Source organism: Eubalaena glacialis, chromosome 1 (assembly GCF_028564815.1).
Source record: "Eubalaena glacialis isolate mEubGla1 chromosome 1, mEubGla1.1.hap2.+ XY, whole genome shotgun sequence".
Lineage (NCBI taxonomy): Eukaryota > Metazoa > Chordata > Mammalia > Artiodactyla > Balaenidae > Eubalaena > Eubalaena glacialis.
In genome coordinates, this window is record NC_083716.1 from 89,049,950 (window position 1) to 89,067,714 (window position 17,765).

Consider the following 17,765-nt stretch of genomic DNA (forward strand, 5'->3'; position numbering starts at 1 on the left):
TGGGTCTTCAAGCTGCATCCATGGGCAAACTCACACTAAAATAGGAATGCTAACCAAAGAGAGACTGGGCAAGTCACAAGAGCAACTGAGCTGACCTGTGAGAACAAAGAGATGCTCCTCTAGGGGTACAGGAATCTAATAGGGCGCTGAACGGTGTTCGCATGCTGGCCACAGCCCCTGAAAGCTATACTATTAAGGAGACTTTAAATGCCACGAGGTGTGTATTATATGTACAGCTGCTGCCACTGCCGGCGTAGGTATTGATTTTCCCTCTCCCTCACCAGAGCGTAAGCCCCATAAAAGCAGGTACACTGAATGTCAAGCCCCGTAAGAGCCCGGACAACGATGTCTTGCTTGCTGCTGGGTCCAGAGCTCCTGGCACAGTGTCAGACACATGGTAGGCACATGGCATTCATTTGTTCCATGAATGAATAGCCAAGTCTGGGAGTTCCCTCCTTCTCAAATGTTTCCCCTTCATACTTGTATTCCACACATGAACTAGCAGAGAGCCCTCTTTGTGTCACTTTCCTGTACAAAACCACCACATGGAGAACAGTAGAGAGGTTGCTTTAAAAACTTAAGATAGAGTTACTGTATGATCCAGCAATCCCACCCCTGGACATATATCCGGAGAAAACTCTAATTCGAAAAGAAACATGCACCCCAATGTTCATAGCAGCACTATTCACAATAGCCAAGACATGGAAGCAACCTAAATGTCCATCCATAGAGGAATGGATTAAGAAGATGTGGTACATATATACAATGGAACCTTACTCAGCCATAAAAAAGAATGAAATAATGCCGTTTGCAGCAACTTGGATGGACCTAGAGATGATCACACTAAGTGAAGTAAGTCAGACAGAGAAAGACAAATATCATATGATATCACTTGTATGTGGAATCTAAAAAAATGACACAAATGAACTCATCTATGAAACAGAAACAGACTCACAGACATAGAAAACAAACTTAAGGTTACCAAAGGGGAAAGGGAGGGGGAGATAAATTAGGAGTGTGGGATTAACATATACACACTGCTATGTATAAAATAGATACACAACAAGGACCTACTGTATAGCACAGGGAACTATATTCAATGTCTTATAATAACCTATAATGGAAAATAATCTGAAAAAGAATATATATATGTGTATATATATATATATATCTGAATCACTTTGCTGTACACCTGAAACTAACACAGCATTGTAAATTAACTATATTTCAATTTAGAAAAGCCACCGCAGAGCAGAGTTGGAACCCTGCCCTCCCACAACCTGGCCCTAGGCCTACACTTCATTCGGTGCCCTCTACTCTCTTATGTGCCACCAAACCTGTGCCACCTGGAACTGACCCCACTGCCTTCCGTCACGAGTCTTCCTGCCTGTGCCCCCTCCTCCATCCGTGTCTGAACCCCAGCGGTTCCTTCAAGGCCCCAAACTGTGCTTCCACCTGTAGCGCAGATTCTGACATGCGTTAGTTTCTCACAAGTGATTGTAAACTCCCTGTGGGCAGGGCCTCAGGGTAATGCTTGGCATCTAGAGGGCCATGGATTTTTAAAAGAAAAGAATAAACAATGTCAAGAAAATAAGGAAAGAAAAGAGAGGATCTTAGAATAAAGGCAAAGGAAAAAAAGCAGCACTGTGCTTGGTGAGATAAGCCAGACAGAGAAAGACAAATATTGTATGATGTCACTTATATGTGGAATCTAAAAAAACTGAACTTGTAGAAACAGAGAGTAGAGTGGTGGTCGCCAGGGGCTGGGGGTAGGGGAGTTGGAGAAAGGATGTTAAGAGTATGAACTTGCAGTTAGAAGATGAATAAATTCTGGAGATCTAATGCACAGTATAGTAATTATAGTCAACAATACTGAATTACATACTTAAAAAATGCTAAGAGACTAGATTTTTTTTTTATTGGAGTATAATTGCTTTGCAGTGTTGTGTTAGTTTCTGCCACACAGTGAAGTGAATCAGCCATACGCATACACACATCCCCTCCCTCTTGGACCTCCTTCCCCCCGCCATCCCACCCAACTAGGTCATCACAGAGCACCAAGCTGAGTTCCCTGTGCTATACAGCAGGTTCCTACTAGCTATCTATTTTCCACATGGTAGTGTATTTATGTCAAACGTAATGTTCTCACCACAAAAAAGAAATGATAAGTATGTGTCGTGACAGAGGTGTTAGCTAAAGCTACAGTGGTCATCAATTGCAATATATAAATGTATCAAATCAACAGTTATATCTCAATAAAAAATATAATAAATAAATAATCAGCAAAAAGTGAGCTCAGAATTTAAAAGTAACCAAATGTAAAACTAATATTTTCCCATCTAATGGTGAAAGTCTTAGAAGGCATACTAAAAAGAATTTTGCATAGGAAAAACAATTAAGATAGATATTCAGATTAAACTGCAGAGTTACTACAAAAACTACAATTAATGCCCAGCAAAAACAACAAAATCCCCAGGTGTGGTGATATTTAAAAAGTCCTTAGAGGCCATGAGTTATATAATATTATAATTGGAGTCCAAGAATAACCATTTAATCCAGATATGCGATTTAACATTCACTATATCAACTCCAGAATGCCCTAAAGTTTATATCCCAAATGGTCAACTACATCAGAAGAAAACAGTGCTGATTGGAACTACCCATAACTACCATAAATATTGAAGAAGTCTAATAAGCTACAAATAAATGTATGTACAAAAGAATTCTAGTGACAACAACATACGATTTTGCAGACAAATGGACACAATTACACAAGAAGGCATGTGAAGCATACGTGAAGGTTTGATCAGAATTGACCACAGCAGTGATGATGAGAAAACAGCAAATACATAAAAATCACATATACATATATATTTTACTGATCCTAAAAGTAGTAACCTTATCATTCAAAGATGTAGAATTATGGAGTAGACAAATTACATGGAAGTTAAGACAATGGGCAATGAGTAACGCCATAGTCACGCATGAACTAAATGAGACATGAAGAAAAAGAACATCTGGAGAAAAATGATTGACAGCAGTGAAACCACAAGTCATACATGAAGGAAAAAAATACAGTGTTAGTGGGAAAATATATATGACTGAATATACTTAAAAGAGACAAAAAAGCATAGATTCAGAACATGGAACCAAGGAATGTAAAACACTCTTCGATGGAATCAAATGATTCAATCCTTATCTTAAGGCTAAAACAAATAGAAATCAAAGCTGAATTAAATCCATTTAAAATATGTCTTTACATCTTCCCCCAAACACATAATCCCTGCCTATTTTCCTTTTAAAATTATGTACAAATTGATAGTGATTGTAGGAATTTGGGAAAGTAATTTAAGACCATGTAGCAAAACTTTAAACTGTTTATATTCTATGATCCAATATTCCCTTTTCTGGAATCTATCAAAAAGAAAATTTATATATTTAAATTTAAATAATTTTTATTAATCATTTAAAATAAATATAGAAAATGTCTATCATATATGTTAAATAATAATTTATTATTATTTTAGTAATGCAAAATAATTGCACTGAGTACAAGAAAGAGGAAATAACATAAATGTCCAACGATAAAGGGGACGGTTAAAATAATTCCTGGTATATTCAATTTGTATTTAGCCATTAAAACCATTTTAATACAAGAATATTTAATGATGAGGAAATACTCAAATAGGCAAAGCACTGAAATATTAACAATTATTTGAAGGGGCAGCATTATAGCACATTTTTCTTTTCTTTTCTATACTTTGTTGTATTTTCCACATCTCTGAAAAATAATAAAGAAAAAAGTTACTAAGAACACTAATTCAAGCCCTAATGGAAAAGTATGGAAGAAATGCAACTGAATATTTTTAAAAAACAATTTTAAAGATTAAAAAGCACAAGACATAGAAAACAAACCTATGGTTACCAAAGGAGAAGGGGGGGATAAATTAGGAGTATGCAATTAACAGATACAAATTACTCTACATAAAACAGATAACCAACAAGGACCTACTGTATAGCACAGGGAACTATGTTCAATGTCTTATAATAACCTATAATGGAAAATGTTTTATATATATATATAACTGAATCATTTTGCTGTACACCTGAAACTAACACAACCCTGTAAATCAACTATACCTCAATAACAAAATAAAAAAGATGAAAAAGCACAAAGAGGCATAAGGAAACAAACTCAGCGAGATCAAGATTCTCTGACCAGTAACAGAAGATCTGATTGGCATTCTCTCGTAGGGCTGCTCCTCCAAGTCACAGAATCTCCACCAAGTTCCTGCACAAACCACTACTGACAGATCCTGATCCTGTACTGAAAGGATACTGAGTGTGACCTGGGTGAGTATTATTTGAGTGGTTTATGGCTTTACCATAATGCTCTCACAGGGAATCTTGGGAATGAAATTAGTTTAAGACCTAAACTGAGAAGTGACAGCTGATGAGAGGGCAGATTTACATATTTTATCAATCTGATGAAAAATTCTGCTCCATCCAGAGAAATCCCATGTGTCCACAGAGGGCAGGACTGGACCAGAGTCGTGAGCATCAGGAGGACAGAGTTGTAGAGGTCCTGCCTGTGAACCTTACCCTGGAGGGGCCGGGCAGAACTTCCTTGTCGTTTCCATGCTGTGCCCAGGCATGGCGGAGTGTGTGTGCGGCCACAGCGGTATGGCCTTCAGAACCTTTCCTCTCTGCTGTCAAGAGACAGTTTATTACTTCTCCCCCTTGAACCTGGCTGGGTCTTTAAGGATCCTCCGATAAAAAGAACACGGTAGAGGTGACATGCCTGACTTCCAAAGCTAGATCATCATAGGTGATACGTCTCTCAGATCACTTGCCCTAGAACCCAGTCTCCATGTTGTGAGGAAGCCCAAGCCACCTGGGCAGGCCAGGTGTAGGCATGTGGTTGAGAGCCCCAACTAAGGACCCAGCCAACAGCCACGTACAGGAGGAACTGAGCCTTCAGACAATTCCAGGCTCCACCTTCAAGTTATCCAGCAAACACCCAGACATTATGGGGCAGACAGCCCTCCCCACGGATTCATGCATATAAATGGGGGTGATTTGTTACGCAGTCATAGTAGCTAAAACAGCAGGATACATGGGTATACCCCACACAGGAGCCTGCCTGGATGGATGGGACCTTTGCAAAACGCTAGCAGGAAGCACCCCCTCACCAGTCCCTAGACCGACCGGATCTTGAAGTTCACTAAAGTGCTAAGGCTCAGACTTGTCTCAGGGTGGGGAGCCGGCTGAGAACTGTGGCTATGAGGCTGAGAAGTGCAAGAAAGAGATTTCAATGAGTGGCCACTGCTGTCGGTCACTGGTCCCCAGATCCCTGGCTCCTGGTCGAATGTGCAGGCGCAGATCCTGAACGCCATATTTGCTTACGATGTAACCAATGGGACCTTGCTTCCTTCTAGCTTTGGGGAAAATGACTCTTTAGTGGACACAGCACAGCAAAATGCTTCCATCACAAGAGGCAGAAGGGTAAGACACGAGTGAATTCCTGTCTCGGGATCTCACACCCCCCTTGGGGGCACACTCACTGCCTGGGATGAAGGACAAAATCGCCGCCCTCTTTAAATGATTGCATCCTCCTGGGAACATGAGTGTGTGCTACAGCCACCTGGGATAGCAGGTCTCTTCAGGAGGCATAAAGCCTGTTACCACTGGTTTCTCTCTTGCTGTGAGAACACTTTTCTCAAGTGTGTCCTTTTAAGCCAGTGGGTTTTCGGCTCTCTCTGCAGAGACCCCCCTGGCAGGAGAGCAGGGAGCTTAACTGTCAATTCTACCCCAGTCTCTAATTTTATCCATATTATTTGTCTAAGCCAGAGTGGAATGTTAAAAATAAAAAGGGAAATAGGAGCTATTGAAGGGCTTTTGTTTGCTTGTATAACAGAGAGGAAACTTCTTTTCAAAAAACTTGTCCTGGGCTTCCCTGGTGGCGCAGTGGTTAAGAATCCGCCTGCCAATGCAGGGGACACGGGTTCGAGCCCTGGTCCGGGAAGATCCCACATGCCGCGGAGCAACTAACCCCGTGCGCCACAACTACTGAGCCTGCGCTCTAGAGCCCGCGAGCCACAACTACTGAGACCACCTGCCACAACTACTGAAGCCCGCGCGCCTAGAGCCCATGCTCTGCAACAAGAGAAGCCACCGCACCACAACGAAGAGTGGACCCCACTCGCCGCAACTAGAGAAAAGCCCGCGCGCAGCAACGAAGACCCAACACAGCCAAAAATAAATAAATAAATAAATTTATTAAAAAAACCCCAAAACTTGTCCTTCAATAGATCTTCAGAAAGAGCGGCATTTCTCTTTAAGCCAAAATAGTGAACTGTAAGTCAGGTGCACTGCTCTGGAGGCCCCAGCTTGGGATGTAACTGCAAGAAAGTGGAGCCCCTCATTTTCGCTCCCACCTGTTTCCCAGGACATCAAATGCCAGCATTTACAAAGGGCCACCTCAGTCAGGGCTGCTAAGAATGTCACGAGCCCTCCCCTGAGCACCTTCATACCTAGAAGCAGAGAGAACTGGAGCTGGCGGGGGGCTAGGGACCTCAGCCCCATCTAGTTCAGTTCCTCCTTACACACACATCGAAGGCGTCTCCAAGAGTCCTGTGACTTGCTGAAGGTCACACAAGGAGAAAGTGGTGGCTTGGGGTCCAAGATGCAGGTCTCCCCACATCTAGCTAGCTCTTTCCTCTGGATCTGACTTAGGGGGAGAAACACAGAAAGGGATTTGTGTTGGGCTGGCCCAGGGTGGGAATGAGGGAGCTACAAAGCGATGACAGAAAGAAATCAGAGAAGCAAACGGCGTCTAAAGATGTCTCTTCCCCTCCCTTCCTTCCTCAGGACTCTGCAAAGTCTGCTCTGATTCCCGGAAGGCTCACCTTCACCCAGTTAGGTGGTCCCTCCACGACCTGGATACGCATCACCTAGAAGTGGCGATTATGGTAACCAGGACAACGTGGGATGCAGTGATGAGCGAGGGACTTTTGGTCCCCATGTCCATGAAACACAAGGCTGGAAGCAGAAGACAGCAGGTGAGTCACTTGGGAAGGACCGTGAGTTTCTTCTCTCTGAATAAGAATATGACAGCCTTCACTGCTCGTCACTCGCATTGCCTTGCTAGATTCCCAGTGAACATTCCCTGAACCACATCCAGTAGCTCTTCATGCACGGGGCTCTGCTCAGCATGAAATTGGTAACGTTGGCTTCCACTTTATTATTAAATTAAATGTGGCAAAAAAAAACCCTACATCACTACATGACTGATACTCGAAAATTAAAATATCACCCACTACAAAGTCATTGGTATTCCTAGCTGAAATGGAGTTTTGTAGGATTTGCAATACTGAATCATAAAGTACAGGTTGTTCGGCATTTCAAAGTGTCTTTGAAAACCCTCCAGTAATCTGTCCCATCAGGCAGTCTTTTCAGCCATTCAAATTATTATTTTTTCTTTCTATACATCCATTCCATCATTTAGCCCTAGGAGTAACTATTTTCCCCATGGGCCAGAATGAAAGAAGCAGTACCAGGAAAAGGGCCTCTTAAGGAGCCTTTCTTCCCTCCTCTGCCTAGCAAATGCTCCCTCTCTCTTCGAAGCCCTGCAGGCAGGGCTTCCTCCAGGCAGGCTTCTGGATCCCTGAATCTCCTATCACCTCAACTCTGGGCTAGGAGTGTTCCTCCAGCACCACGAACAGAACTTCTTCCACACGTATATACCTGCCTGTCTCCCCAGCTACACGGTAGCAGAATGAGGTCCTGCCATCCCTGGAGCTCCAGTGCCACCTGCCTAGTTCTCAAAGGATGCTCAGGACACATTTGTCAAAGCAAGGAATGGAGACTTCTTTTTCGCCAGGTCTCGAGGAAGCAATGCTGTTTCTCAGCCTGCCTTGGCCAAGGCCGCCTCTCTGAAGAGCCAGGCAGAGACAGTAAGACCTCTCTGAACAGTTCCTTTCCCTGGATGCAGCCAAGAGCAGCCTTGCCTGGGATAATTCCTTGCCTCTAGGGCAGCCGGCAGGTCCCGTGCGCCTGCCCCAGCCCTTCCACACAAACACGTCTTTTATCAGACTCAGGAAGAGCCCTAAATCTTCCGTACTGTCCCTCCACACATGTCTGATTTGGTAGCCCTAACTCGGTCAGGCAATATTTCAAAGAGAATTTGCTTAACTCACCTCATGATCAAAACCCGTAGACTTTTGAGTGTTTGGGCAGAAATTTTCAGCTGTGTTGAATTAGACCTGATGTCAAATTTCTGTCCTGCTCACCAAACTCGGGAAGTGCGATTTAAAAGAGAAAATAGGATTTCCTTTGTTGGGCAGGATTTTCTCATTAAAATGACTTTCTAAAAACATTTATCTAGAAAAGTCTATACTCAGATCCAAAAATGCATTCAGTTGCTACCCTGAGCAGTCGCCTGCACACGCTGGTGAAAACCACAGTCACGGACTCTGGGGCCGGGCTCAGCAAGGACTTTTTTACTTAATGAGTTTCCCACAAACAAGACTATGCCCTTGCCTATGAAATTTGGAAAATATCAACATTGAAAGTTTTAAAACTGGAGAACGTATTGAAGCTCCCTACCAAGGGTAGGGAATAGATTATATTATAATAATAATTGTTTTGATAAGAACGAGTATCTGGTGAAAACATCTCACCTAGCTACATCCAGAGTGATAAGGAAATTATATATATATATATATATATATATATATATATATATATATATATATATATATAATTTTTTTTCCCAAATAGAAAATGTATTTGGAATAGAAACTGTTTGGGTTAAATTGCTAGTTAGGCAGGTACTGCTGTAGCTGCCAACTTTACTTATGAAATGCTGCCACACCTAACAAAGCAACACTTTCAGAAATGTTATTCGTCAGCGGTGACCTGCCACACATTTGAGCAGACTGGCTCCACCTTCGGTTAAATCACTGGATCAAGAACATTGAAATAGCTGATCTTTTAAAATGCTGTCAAAAGTAGTTCTAAAGGGAGAGGCAGTCTGATGTGTGGAATGACATCAAGTAGTAGAACAAGAAAAGCCTGATAACTGAAGTAAGAAGTCTTGCTATGATTTAAAAATTAATCTGCGGAAATCAACAAGTACCTTTCAGGTCTCTATATCATGTGGGAAATGCATTGTTCTGGGTGCTGTGCTTAAGGAACCCGTCAACACAGACGAATGGATAAACAAGATGTGGTACATACATACAATGGAATATTACTCAGCCATGAAAAAGAATGAAATAATGCCATTTGCAGCAACATGGATGGACCTAGAGACTGTCATACTAAGTAAAGTCAGATAGAGAAAGACAAATACCATGTGATATCACTTATACGTGGAATCTAAAAAAATGATACAAATGAACTTATTTACAAAACAGAAAGAGACTCACAGACATAGAGAAAAAACTTATAGTTATCAAAGGGGAAGGAGGGGAGGAGGGATAAATTAAGAGTTTGGGATTAACATATATCCACTACTATATATAAAATAGATAAACAACAAGGACCTACTGTATAGCACAGGGAACTCTACTCAATATCCTATAATAACCTATAATGGAAAAGAATCTGAAAAAAAAAAATATATATATAACTGAATCACCGTGCTGTACACCTGAAACATTGTAAATCACCTATTCTTCAACTAAAAAAAAAAGAAAAAAAGAACTTGTCAATAGTTCCCATGCTTGCCAGGACCTGTGGTGTAAGGGAAGGTCCCCGCCTTGGACATCCCACTCTGTGTCCAACTACCCTACTCAGATCCCTATTTTCCTTGGTCATGTAATAAGGAATCAGCAATAGTTGCCTATCCATAAAAATGTCTAATTCCTGCAATGAAATTCACAGGCTACATCATAAAGAAAGGACAGATGACAGAGCAGTCTGTATTTACAGATTGCTGAGCCACAGAAATACTTAAGTTTAAAAATCAATTAAAATCCCTGCATGCGCACATACATCCTTACACACCAAAGATGCGACTTGAGCTTCATGATGTTTGTTCTGTTGTTAAGTTTCATTCCCTCTCCTATAGCTTGAGGTAAACCAGATGTGATTACCACCATCCGTGAGCTTAGCTGATGCATTAAAGCATTTCCTTAGTTCGGTATTAAAGTCACGGCCTTAAATATGTTTCTCTGGGCTGTTTTCCAAAATATTTGCTTGGCAAATACATTCCAGAAATGTTCTATGGTTTTCCCTTTTTTTAATTGCCCACATAAAGAATATTTACCTCAAACTCCTGTCCAATACCACAAAGAATATCTTTCACATCTATTTGAAATAGCTTTTGTAAGTATTCATGTTTTCACATAAATGCTGAGTTCTGCAGTCATTATGTAATGCCAATAAGCAGAGAGGCACACATTAAGACACTAACGGTATACATCATTGCTACTCCATATAATACGAGTATTCATCCAACTATTCAAATGATACGGTTACACCCTCAGTAAGTGGGTATTTTTTTTAAAAGCATCCAGATGTCGTCAGTGGTAAGGAAAGCATCTGAAATATTTAGATGTCTTTAGATCAGAAAGACCAATGAATTGTCTTCAAGTATCTGCACGCTTATTACGAAGAAAGTTCTAAATAGAAGCATTAACAGAACCAAGGATATGGATGAACAAAGAAATAGCCTGATAATTCATGTATGCTCATTGACCTGTGGTTTCTAGTTCACATGAAGGGCGAGCTTCAGAAAGCTGTATTTCCTATTCCATGATCATGTGAGAGAATTTGGTCTGCTTCCGTTTTACACCAATGTTGTGTAAGGCCCAACTCTATTAGAATCTTCGGAGGAAAAAATCTATTTGTAAATGAGATTCATAGCATCAGCAAATACCTCAACAGTCTCTATTTAACACAAGGTTTCGGATTCTGGGGATAGTGATATCAAACCCTAAGAGCTTTTTGTATGAGAAAATGAAGACAGAACACCTTTGGGGGGATTGCATTTCAGGGGATGTGCCCTGCCAACTGCCTGTTGCTCAGAAATGCTGAACTACAAGGAGGACAGAATCAAATACCAACTTTCATCTGTGTTCATCTTAGATTAAAAATTTTTTGAATTTCTAAATGTTTTTTGTGAACTATGCAACTATGAGATGACTAGAATTACTGCTTCTAACAGAGTTCACTTTCCAGAAATGTGAAAGCCTGGATTAAAAATCTCTCAGCTATTCAAAGGAAAACACTGCATATTCGTTAGACCAGCTGCCTGTGCTATAAAGTGCCATAACTCAGTCCTCACCAGCCAGCCGGTGACCAGCCTCTATCCACCCCTCAGTGTTCATCAATGAGTGACAAGGAATTTCCAAGGTGAAGGAGGCTCCGAGGGCCCCGAGGTTGTTTTCCTCGGAAGCACAGAACTATTTTTAATTAGTGGAAGAAGTGCCACAGTTAGGCCCTGGAGCAAAGAAAGTGGTTCCGTAATTTTCCAAAAGCAGGGAAAGCAGCGGATCCGAGGCGTCCGTTTAGTCTCCTTGGGCAGGAGGCTGGCAAGCTAACATTAATTAACTGAGAGAACCGGCATGAACCAGTTAACTGAAGGCCCAGAAGCCTCCTCTTCCCACCTGCCAGGTGTCCTGGGCTCTGCTCCCTCCCTCAAAGGCAGGGGCCAAGGCCAGGGCCAGGACATAGCCTGTGAGCCTGCCAACTTCCGATCTTATTGGTGGAGCTGTTTCTAAACCTATTGATGCCAGTTGCACTTAAATTAATTCCATAATTAACATAAATACTATGTAAAGCAATGAAATGTTAGTGGGAAAAGAAGGAGTTCTTGTCTCTATATAAACCAAGTTGAAAACCTTGGGAAAACTCAATAATATTTAAGAGGGAGAGAGAGGGGGAAACAGGACTGTTTTGCAAGTGCTCTCGAAATTTCCAGTCCTCTTTAAAGAAATGCAGACTGGTAGTTGTAGATGATGCATTATTGGTGAGGGTTCTGCAAGAATGGCCATGGGAAAAGCCAGTCAGGAAGACCTATACAAACAAAAAGCCTTGGTCTTATAGCAAACTTAAAAAAAAAAAAAAGTTTAAAATGCACATGTATCATTTTTTTATGATTTTCTGGCTTTTTAATTAATCAACCAATTACCAATCCTGATGGCAGCCTGATTGCTTCTAGTGCTCTACTCTTGGGCTAAGGAGGATGGGTTTGCAACACGAAATACTAAATTGTAGAGAAGGTGGAATTTCTCTTCACACCCAAGCTTTTTGCTTTCTCCCCAAAGGTCTTAGACAAAAAGAGTAAAAGATGATGAGTGAGTGAGCAGTCCCACCCACCCCCAGGGGTTGTCTCATAAGTTCCAAGGTGTAAGAACTATCAAGACGTGTAGTTCAGGACCTGATCTTTCAACCCCGCTTCGCTGGTGAGGCTGCTGCCCCTCTGAGAGCTCAAGGGAGCCGGGAAGTAATAGGGAAGAGAGAGAATCAGGTCTGCATCTGTCAGGACCAAAGAAGCAGCCCTTTGACCACTTCAGAGGCTTCTAGAATTAGAAACCAGTTTAAGATGGTGAGGACCATGGACATATATACACTACCAAACGTAAAATAGATAGCTAGTGGGAAGCAACCACATAGCACAGGGAGATCAGCTCGGTGCTTTGTGACTACCTAGAGGGGTGGGATAGGGAGGGTGGGAGGGAGGGAGATGCAAGAGGGAAGAGATATGGGAACATATGTATATGTATAACTGATTCACTTTGTTACAAAGCAGAAACTAACACACCATTGTAAAGCAATTATACTCCAATAAAGATGTTAAAAAAAAAAAAAAAAGATGGTGAGGACACACATCTTCACCACAGATCTGTTTTTCCAGCTTTCTTTTCTTGTGAAATGGAGCAAAAAGGAATTGGGAGACATCAACAATCATTTCTGGAGACCCGTATAATAAATAAAACTGGAAATCAACTAGACTTCCATAAAAAAATAAAAATTAAAAAAAATAAAGCTACACTGTGTCTTATTGCTAATTCCTTTCACTGCAGACATCTTAACCCTGGCTACTCAAATCCTGCATGAGATGGCTCAAAGCTGCTGGACCATTTTTTGGCCTCTTTGAGCCTCTTTGGTGGCAGCTACTGGCTGGGAAAGGAAGCAGCTGGAGGCTGGGAGGGTGACATTGTCCAGGGGAACTCTGCGGGAGGGGAGCCCACTTTGTAGTAAAAACAGAAAGCACCCCAGCAGCTCAGGCTGCAGACAGGAAAGAGACAATTACGCAGGTATAATGGCCAGTACAGCGAGTACAAAAGAGCAACTTCAGAGCAGAGGAAGCTAGCTCACTGATTTCCCCAGCTCCTCTCTGGCCCCCATGCAATTTCTGTAATGTCTATAAAGCAGAGCCAACGGCACCTGATTGTTTCCAGAGTCCCAGAAAAGGCTTGCAGGAGAGCTGTAATGAAACTGAAAAAGAAGAGGGCTCTCACCATTGAGGAAGCGCAAGCGCCTCGGTAACAAAGCTCACAGCAAATTACCATGCCTTAATGGGCCCAGCTGTAAAATGGGGAAAATGGTGCTGAGAAGCCCAGTGGGACCCTAAACACAGCAAAATCTTTAACTAATGACAAAGCACTGGTTATAACCAGTGCAACCAAAATGCACGCACCCACGTGGGGCAGATAAGCACAGGGAAGGCTTTGAAAATCCATCTCCCTGTGGACCTTCATAAGAAGTCAGCAATTTTTCATGGAAGATTCGGGTTAAAAAGAAATTGACTGCCTTCAGGGTATCATGCTTCAGTAGAGAAACCCGCGCGGGGTGGCCAGACCCAGCAGGGAGTTCCACAGCCAAACCAACTGACAGCTGCAAAGCAAACAGACACTGTGGCCACAGGATAAATACACAAGGACCCAGCCTTCAATGACTCCCTAGAAACCAAGGCAGGAAAACAAAAACACCTTCCGAATGAGACCCTTGGTTATAGTTTGTGCCTTCAGTAGCCTAAGATCCTCCATCCAAATACAAACAAGACTTTTCCTTTATTAAGCCTTTCTTTTCTTGAATAGCTTCCACTGATTCATTGCTCAGTTCTGCTTCTTAATAAAGGAAGCAAGGTATATTATTTTTAAAAGGTCTTAGAGATTCCTGTGACTGCCGGAAAGAGTGATACACACACACACACACACAAAAAAACATTATTTAAGCCTCTACTATGTATGTATCACTCACTTTTTTTTCAAACTGGGATATAGTTGCTTTACAATGTTGTGTTAATTTCTGCTGTACAATGAAGTGAATCAGCTGTACTGATACATATATCCCCTCCCTCTTGAACCTCCCTCCCTCCCACCCCACGCCCACCATCTAGGTCATCACAGAGCACCGAGCTGAGCTCCCCGAGCTATACAGCAGGTTCCCACTAGCTATCTGTTTTACACATGGTAGTGTATTTATGTCAAACCTAATCTCCCAATTCGTCCCACCCTCCCCTTCCCCCGCTGTGTCCACATGTCCGTTCTCAACGTCTACGTCTCTATTCCTGCCCTGCAAATAGGCTCATCTGTACCATTTTTCTAGATTCTACATATATGCGTTAATATCACTTTAGATGCTATTTTATTTAAATCTTCACAGCAACCTCATGAGATAGTTTTCATTATCCTCATTTTTTGTTTTGTTTGTTTTTTTTGGCAGATAAGGGAACGCAGCTTGTATACAGCCCGGCAGCCTCAGCTCTGATCATTCTGCTGTACCGTCTTCCGATAGCCCTAAGCCAAGTGCAACCAATTTAAACATCTGTAGCCTCACTTTTAAATAGGGAGATGTTATTTTTTTAAATTATAGTCACTTTTGTAACATTACATGCAGTAGAGTTCTGGGTGTAAAGTTATAGATTTAGACATACACACACAGTTATGCAGCCATTACCACAATCAAGATACAGAATAGTGCTGTCACATACTGCCCCCCACCCCAGTTCCTTCATGTTGCCCTTTGCGATCGGTCCCTTCCCCCAATCCCAATTCCTGGCAACAACTGATCTGTTTTCTGTTTCCACAATTTTGCCCTTTCCAGAAAATACCTACCATCTTAACATTCCTGCCACTCAACGAGTTCAAAAGATGCCCGCCTCCCTCTGTGAGTATAAACCCAGAAAAGCAATGCAGGGACAGCACATGGGACGGGAAAGACACAGGATGGGAGATGGCACTGAGCTAGCAGGAGCTTGCAAGGCCCCTCGTCTCTCTCCCACCCCCAAGAGAGCAACGAAAAACTACAGCACATCCTCAGTGCTTCAGCTGGGGGAGCGGAGCTGGGGGCTCAGTCCTGGAGCTTGAAGGGGCAGCCACTGTGCTCTTCTGTTCTCTCAGTCACAGCCCACGCCTCCTCCCCACAGAAACTTGGAGAATCATTCTGTGACAAAGCTCTACTCCATTCATCCTCGACTATGATTTTCCTACTTTTAAGCAAACAAGCTGTTTTCCTATAGCCAGATGGGCAGGTGCTTACAATGTTATAGAGGAAGAATAATCCTCCTATACTTAGGAGAGTCATCCCCCAGAGAGCCTGGAGGGACACATGGGCACAGCGAGGAGGAAAGGAGGGAAGGAAGGAAGGAAGAAAGGAAGGAAGGGAGAGAGGGAGGGAGGGAAAGAAACAAGGAAGGAAGGAATGAAGGAAGGAAGGAAGGAGGAGGGAGGGAGGGAGGGAAGGAGGGAGGGAAGGAGGGAGGGAAAGAAAGAAGGAAGGAAGGAAGGAAGAAGGAGGGAGGGAAGAAGGAAGGAAAGAAGGAAGGAAGAAGGAGGAGGAGGGAGGGAGGGAGAGAGGGAGGGAGGGAGGGAGGAGACTCCCCCTACAAGGTCAGATCTGCTGAAGCAGGCATGACCTCCAGGGGTGTTCATTGTCCCAGCAAACCCCACCATGTACCTGGCTTGGCTCCTGTCCTGGCACTGAGCTCCCGGGAGCCCCCTTTGGCGAGCCAGCCCTACCTTCAAAGACTCAGCCCCAGGGCCTGCAGTTTCTTCCACCCAGGGCTCCCTTCCCCTCACTCAGGCAGTGTGTCCCTCGCACCAGAATATTCTTTGAAGCTGGCCAACTGCAACCGGCCACAAGTTTTCAACAGCTGTAAGCATGAGCTCGGGCAACCAGGCTTTGTGGAGGATTCCACCTGCAGGGTCTCAGCTAACAAAGGAGTTGAGATCATTGACAGCTCAGTGCAGAGCCTAATTTTATGAGGCCAGCAGGATTCCAGAGAGTGACAACAGCCTGCTTTCTCATCAGGTTGTTCAATTCAAATATATGATCAAGTATCAATTTTCCCAGCGGTCCAGAAGACGGTGACTGTAAGCACGCGTTGTCAGCGAGCGTGTGCTCTGTAAAGACCATGGTCCTGCAGACAGGACGCTGGGGAGGCACCCAAATGGGCTGCGTTCCCTGGTGAGTCATGGCAGAGACCCAGGGAGGGGGCACAACTAATGGCAAACGTGAGATGTGAACGTGAAATGACACGTTCCTCCAGTTTCACCAAGGTTTTACTTTCTTTTAATATTCAGAACACCTGGGAATCTGGCCAGAAAAGCTCTCTAAAGCCTCCTGTCATAGCACTAAAACTGGAAAAAAATTCCTGGAGCCCTTTCGTTGAAAGAATCTTATTAGGGTTAGAGGGGAAAGTGTGAGAGGGGAGGGCAGAGAGGAGAGATGCTCCACGGAGGGGAGGGGTGGGGAACTCTTCTCTGTTGATCTAGGTCAGCCTTGGGGTAAAATGTTGAATAAATCTACACTTTAATTTTTAATGCATGTATCACAGGCCAAGTATTAGGTTGTTTTAAATGAAAAGAGCAAATTCTAACATTCATTATGATCTTGCTTTGGCAAAAGCAGTTACTGGAATATATACATATATTTGTTTGATTCTAATGAATCAATATTGTAAGATATAGATTCTAAATACAAAATTAAATATCATATATGACATATCTAATATGTAGTACATACAGTAGCTATATGTTATATATGACATATATAGTGTGGGCTATATATATAGTAATTATATGTTAGATTGTATATTCTAACTATAGCCATGAAATTAGAATAAAAATAGAACTAATTCTTTCCATTCTCTTATATTTTAAACAACTTCTGTAAAAATTCTACATCATTTTGTAATCATATTCAGGAGTTGTTAAATCTTTAAAGAGTTTGGGTGGTTCAGTGGGAAGCCCGCCCAGTATTTACTGCTCTCACTTGAAGTGTGGTCCCAAATCATCCCTCAGAGTAAGGCCCCTATTGAGGCTATGAGGATGGACAGACCTCTTTCTGTTCACTGCCAGCACAGTGAGGAGAAGGGGTCAGGTGCACCTTCCACTCTTCAAATGCTTGCAAAGGGGTCTTCCTCTCATCTTCAGAGTGGGGCCTCGGGGGGATGGCCAGAGCTGTTGTACAAGCACCTCCCCCTAAGTCATCCATCTGTCTCTCATCTTCTGCCAACAGGCTGTCCCTGGCCTCCTGGAGCTGCAGGCTCTGGATAAGCAACCGACAAGCTTCCAAGTCAGCTTCCCACACTTTTCCAAGCAGTGGACACTTGCAGCTAAGGCAGAGAAGAAACAAAGGCATAAAAATTAATTCAGTGATGTTTCGTCATACCAAACCAATAGCTTGTCTACCTGGCTAAAAGTTAGAGTTAACAAGTTAAGTTTACATAGCGATGGATTATTTCAACCAGAAGATTCAGAGGGGCCAAATCTGTTTACCATCAAATAACAGTGAAATAAGTATAGTCT

General features: G+C 42.7%; 1 protein-coding gene across 3 annotated transcripts in view; it reads right to left on the minus strand.

The window, feature by feature from the left end:
- Positions 1 to 17,765, minus strand: part of DISC1 (DISC1 scaffold protein) — a 362,726-nt gene that overhangs the window by 14,789 nt on the left and 330,172 nt on the right. For all 3 annotated transcript variants that reach the window (XM_061182533.1, XM_061182522.1, XM_061182515.1), the window contains exon 11: positions 17,296 to 17,572. In XM_061182533.1, coding sequence (XP_061038516.1) covers positions 17,296 to 17,572 — 277 coding nt within the window. The remainder of the gene's footprint in view (positions 1 to 17,295; positions 17,573 to 17,765) is intronic.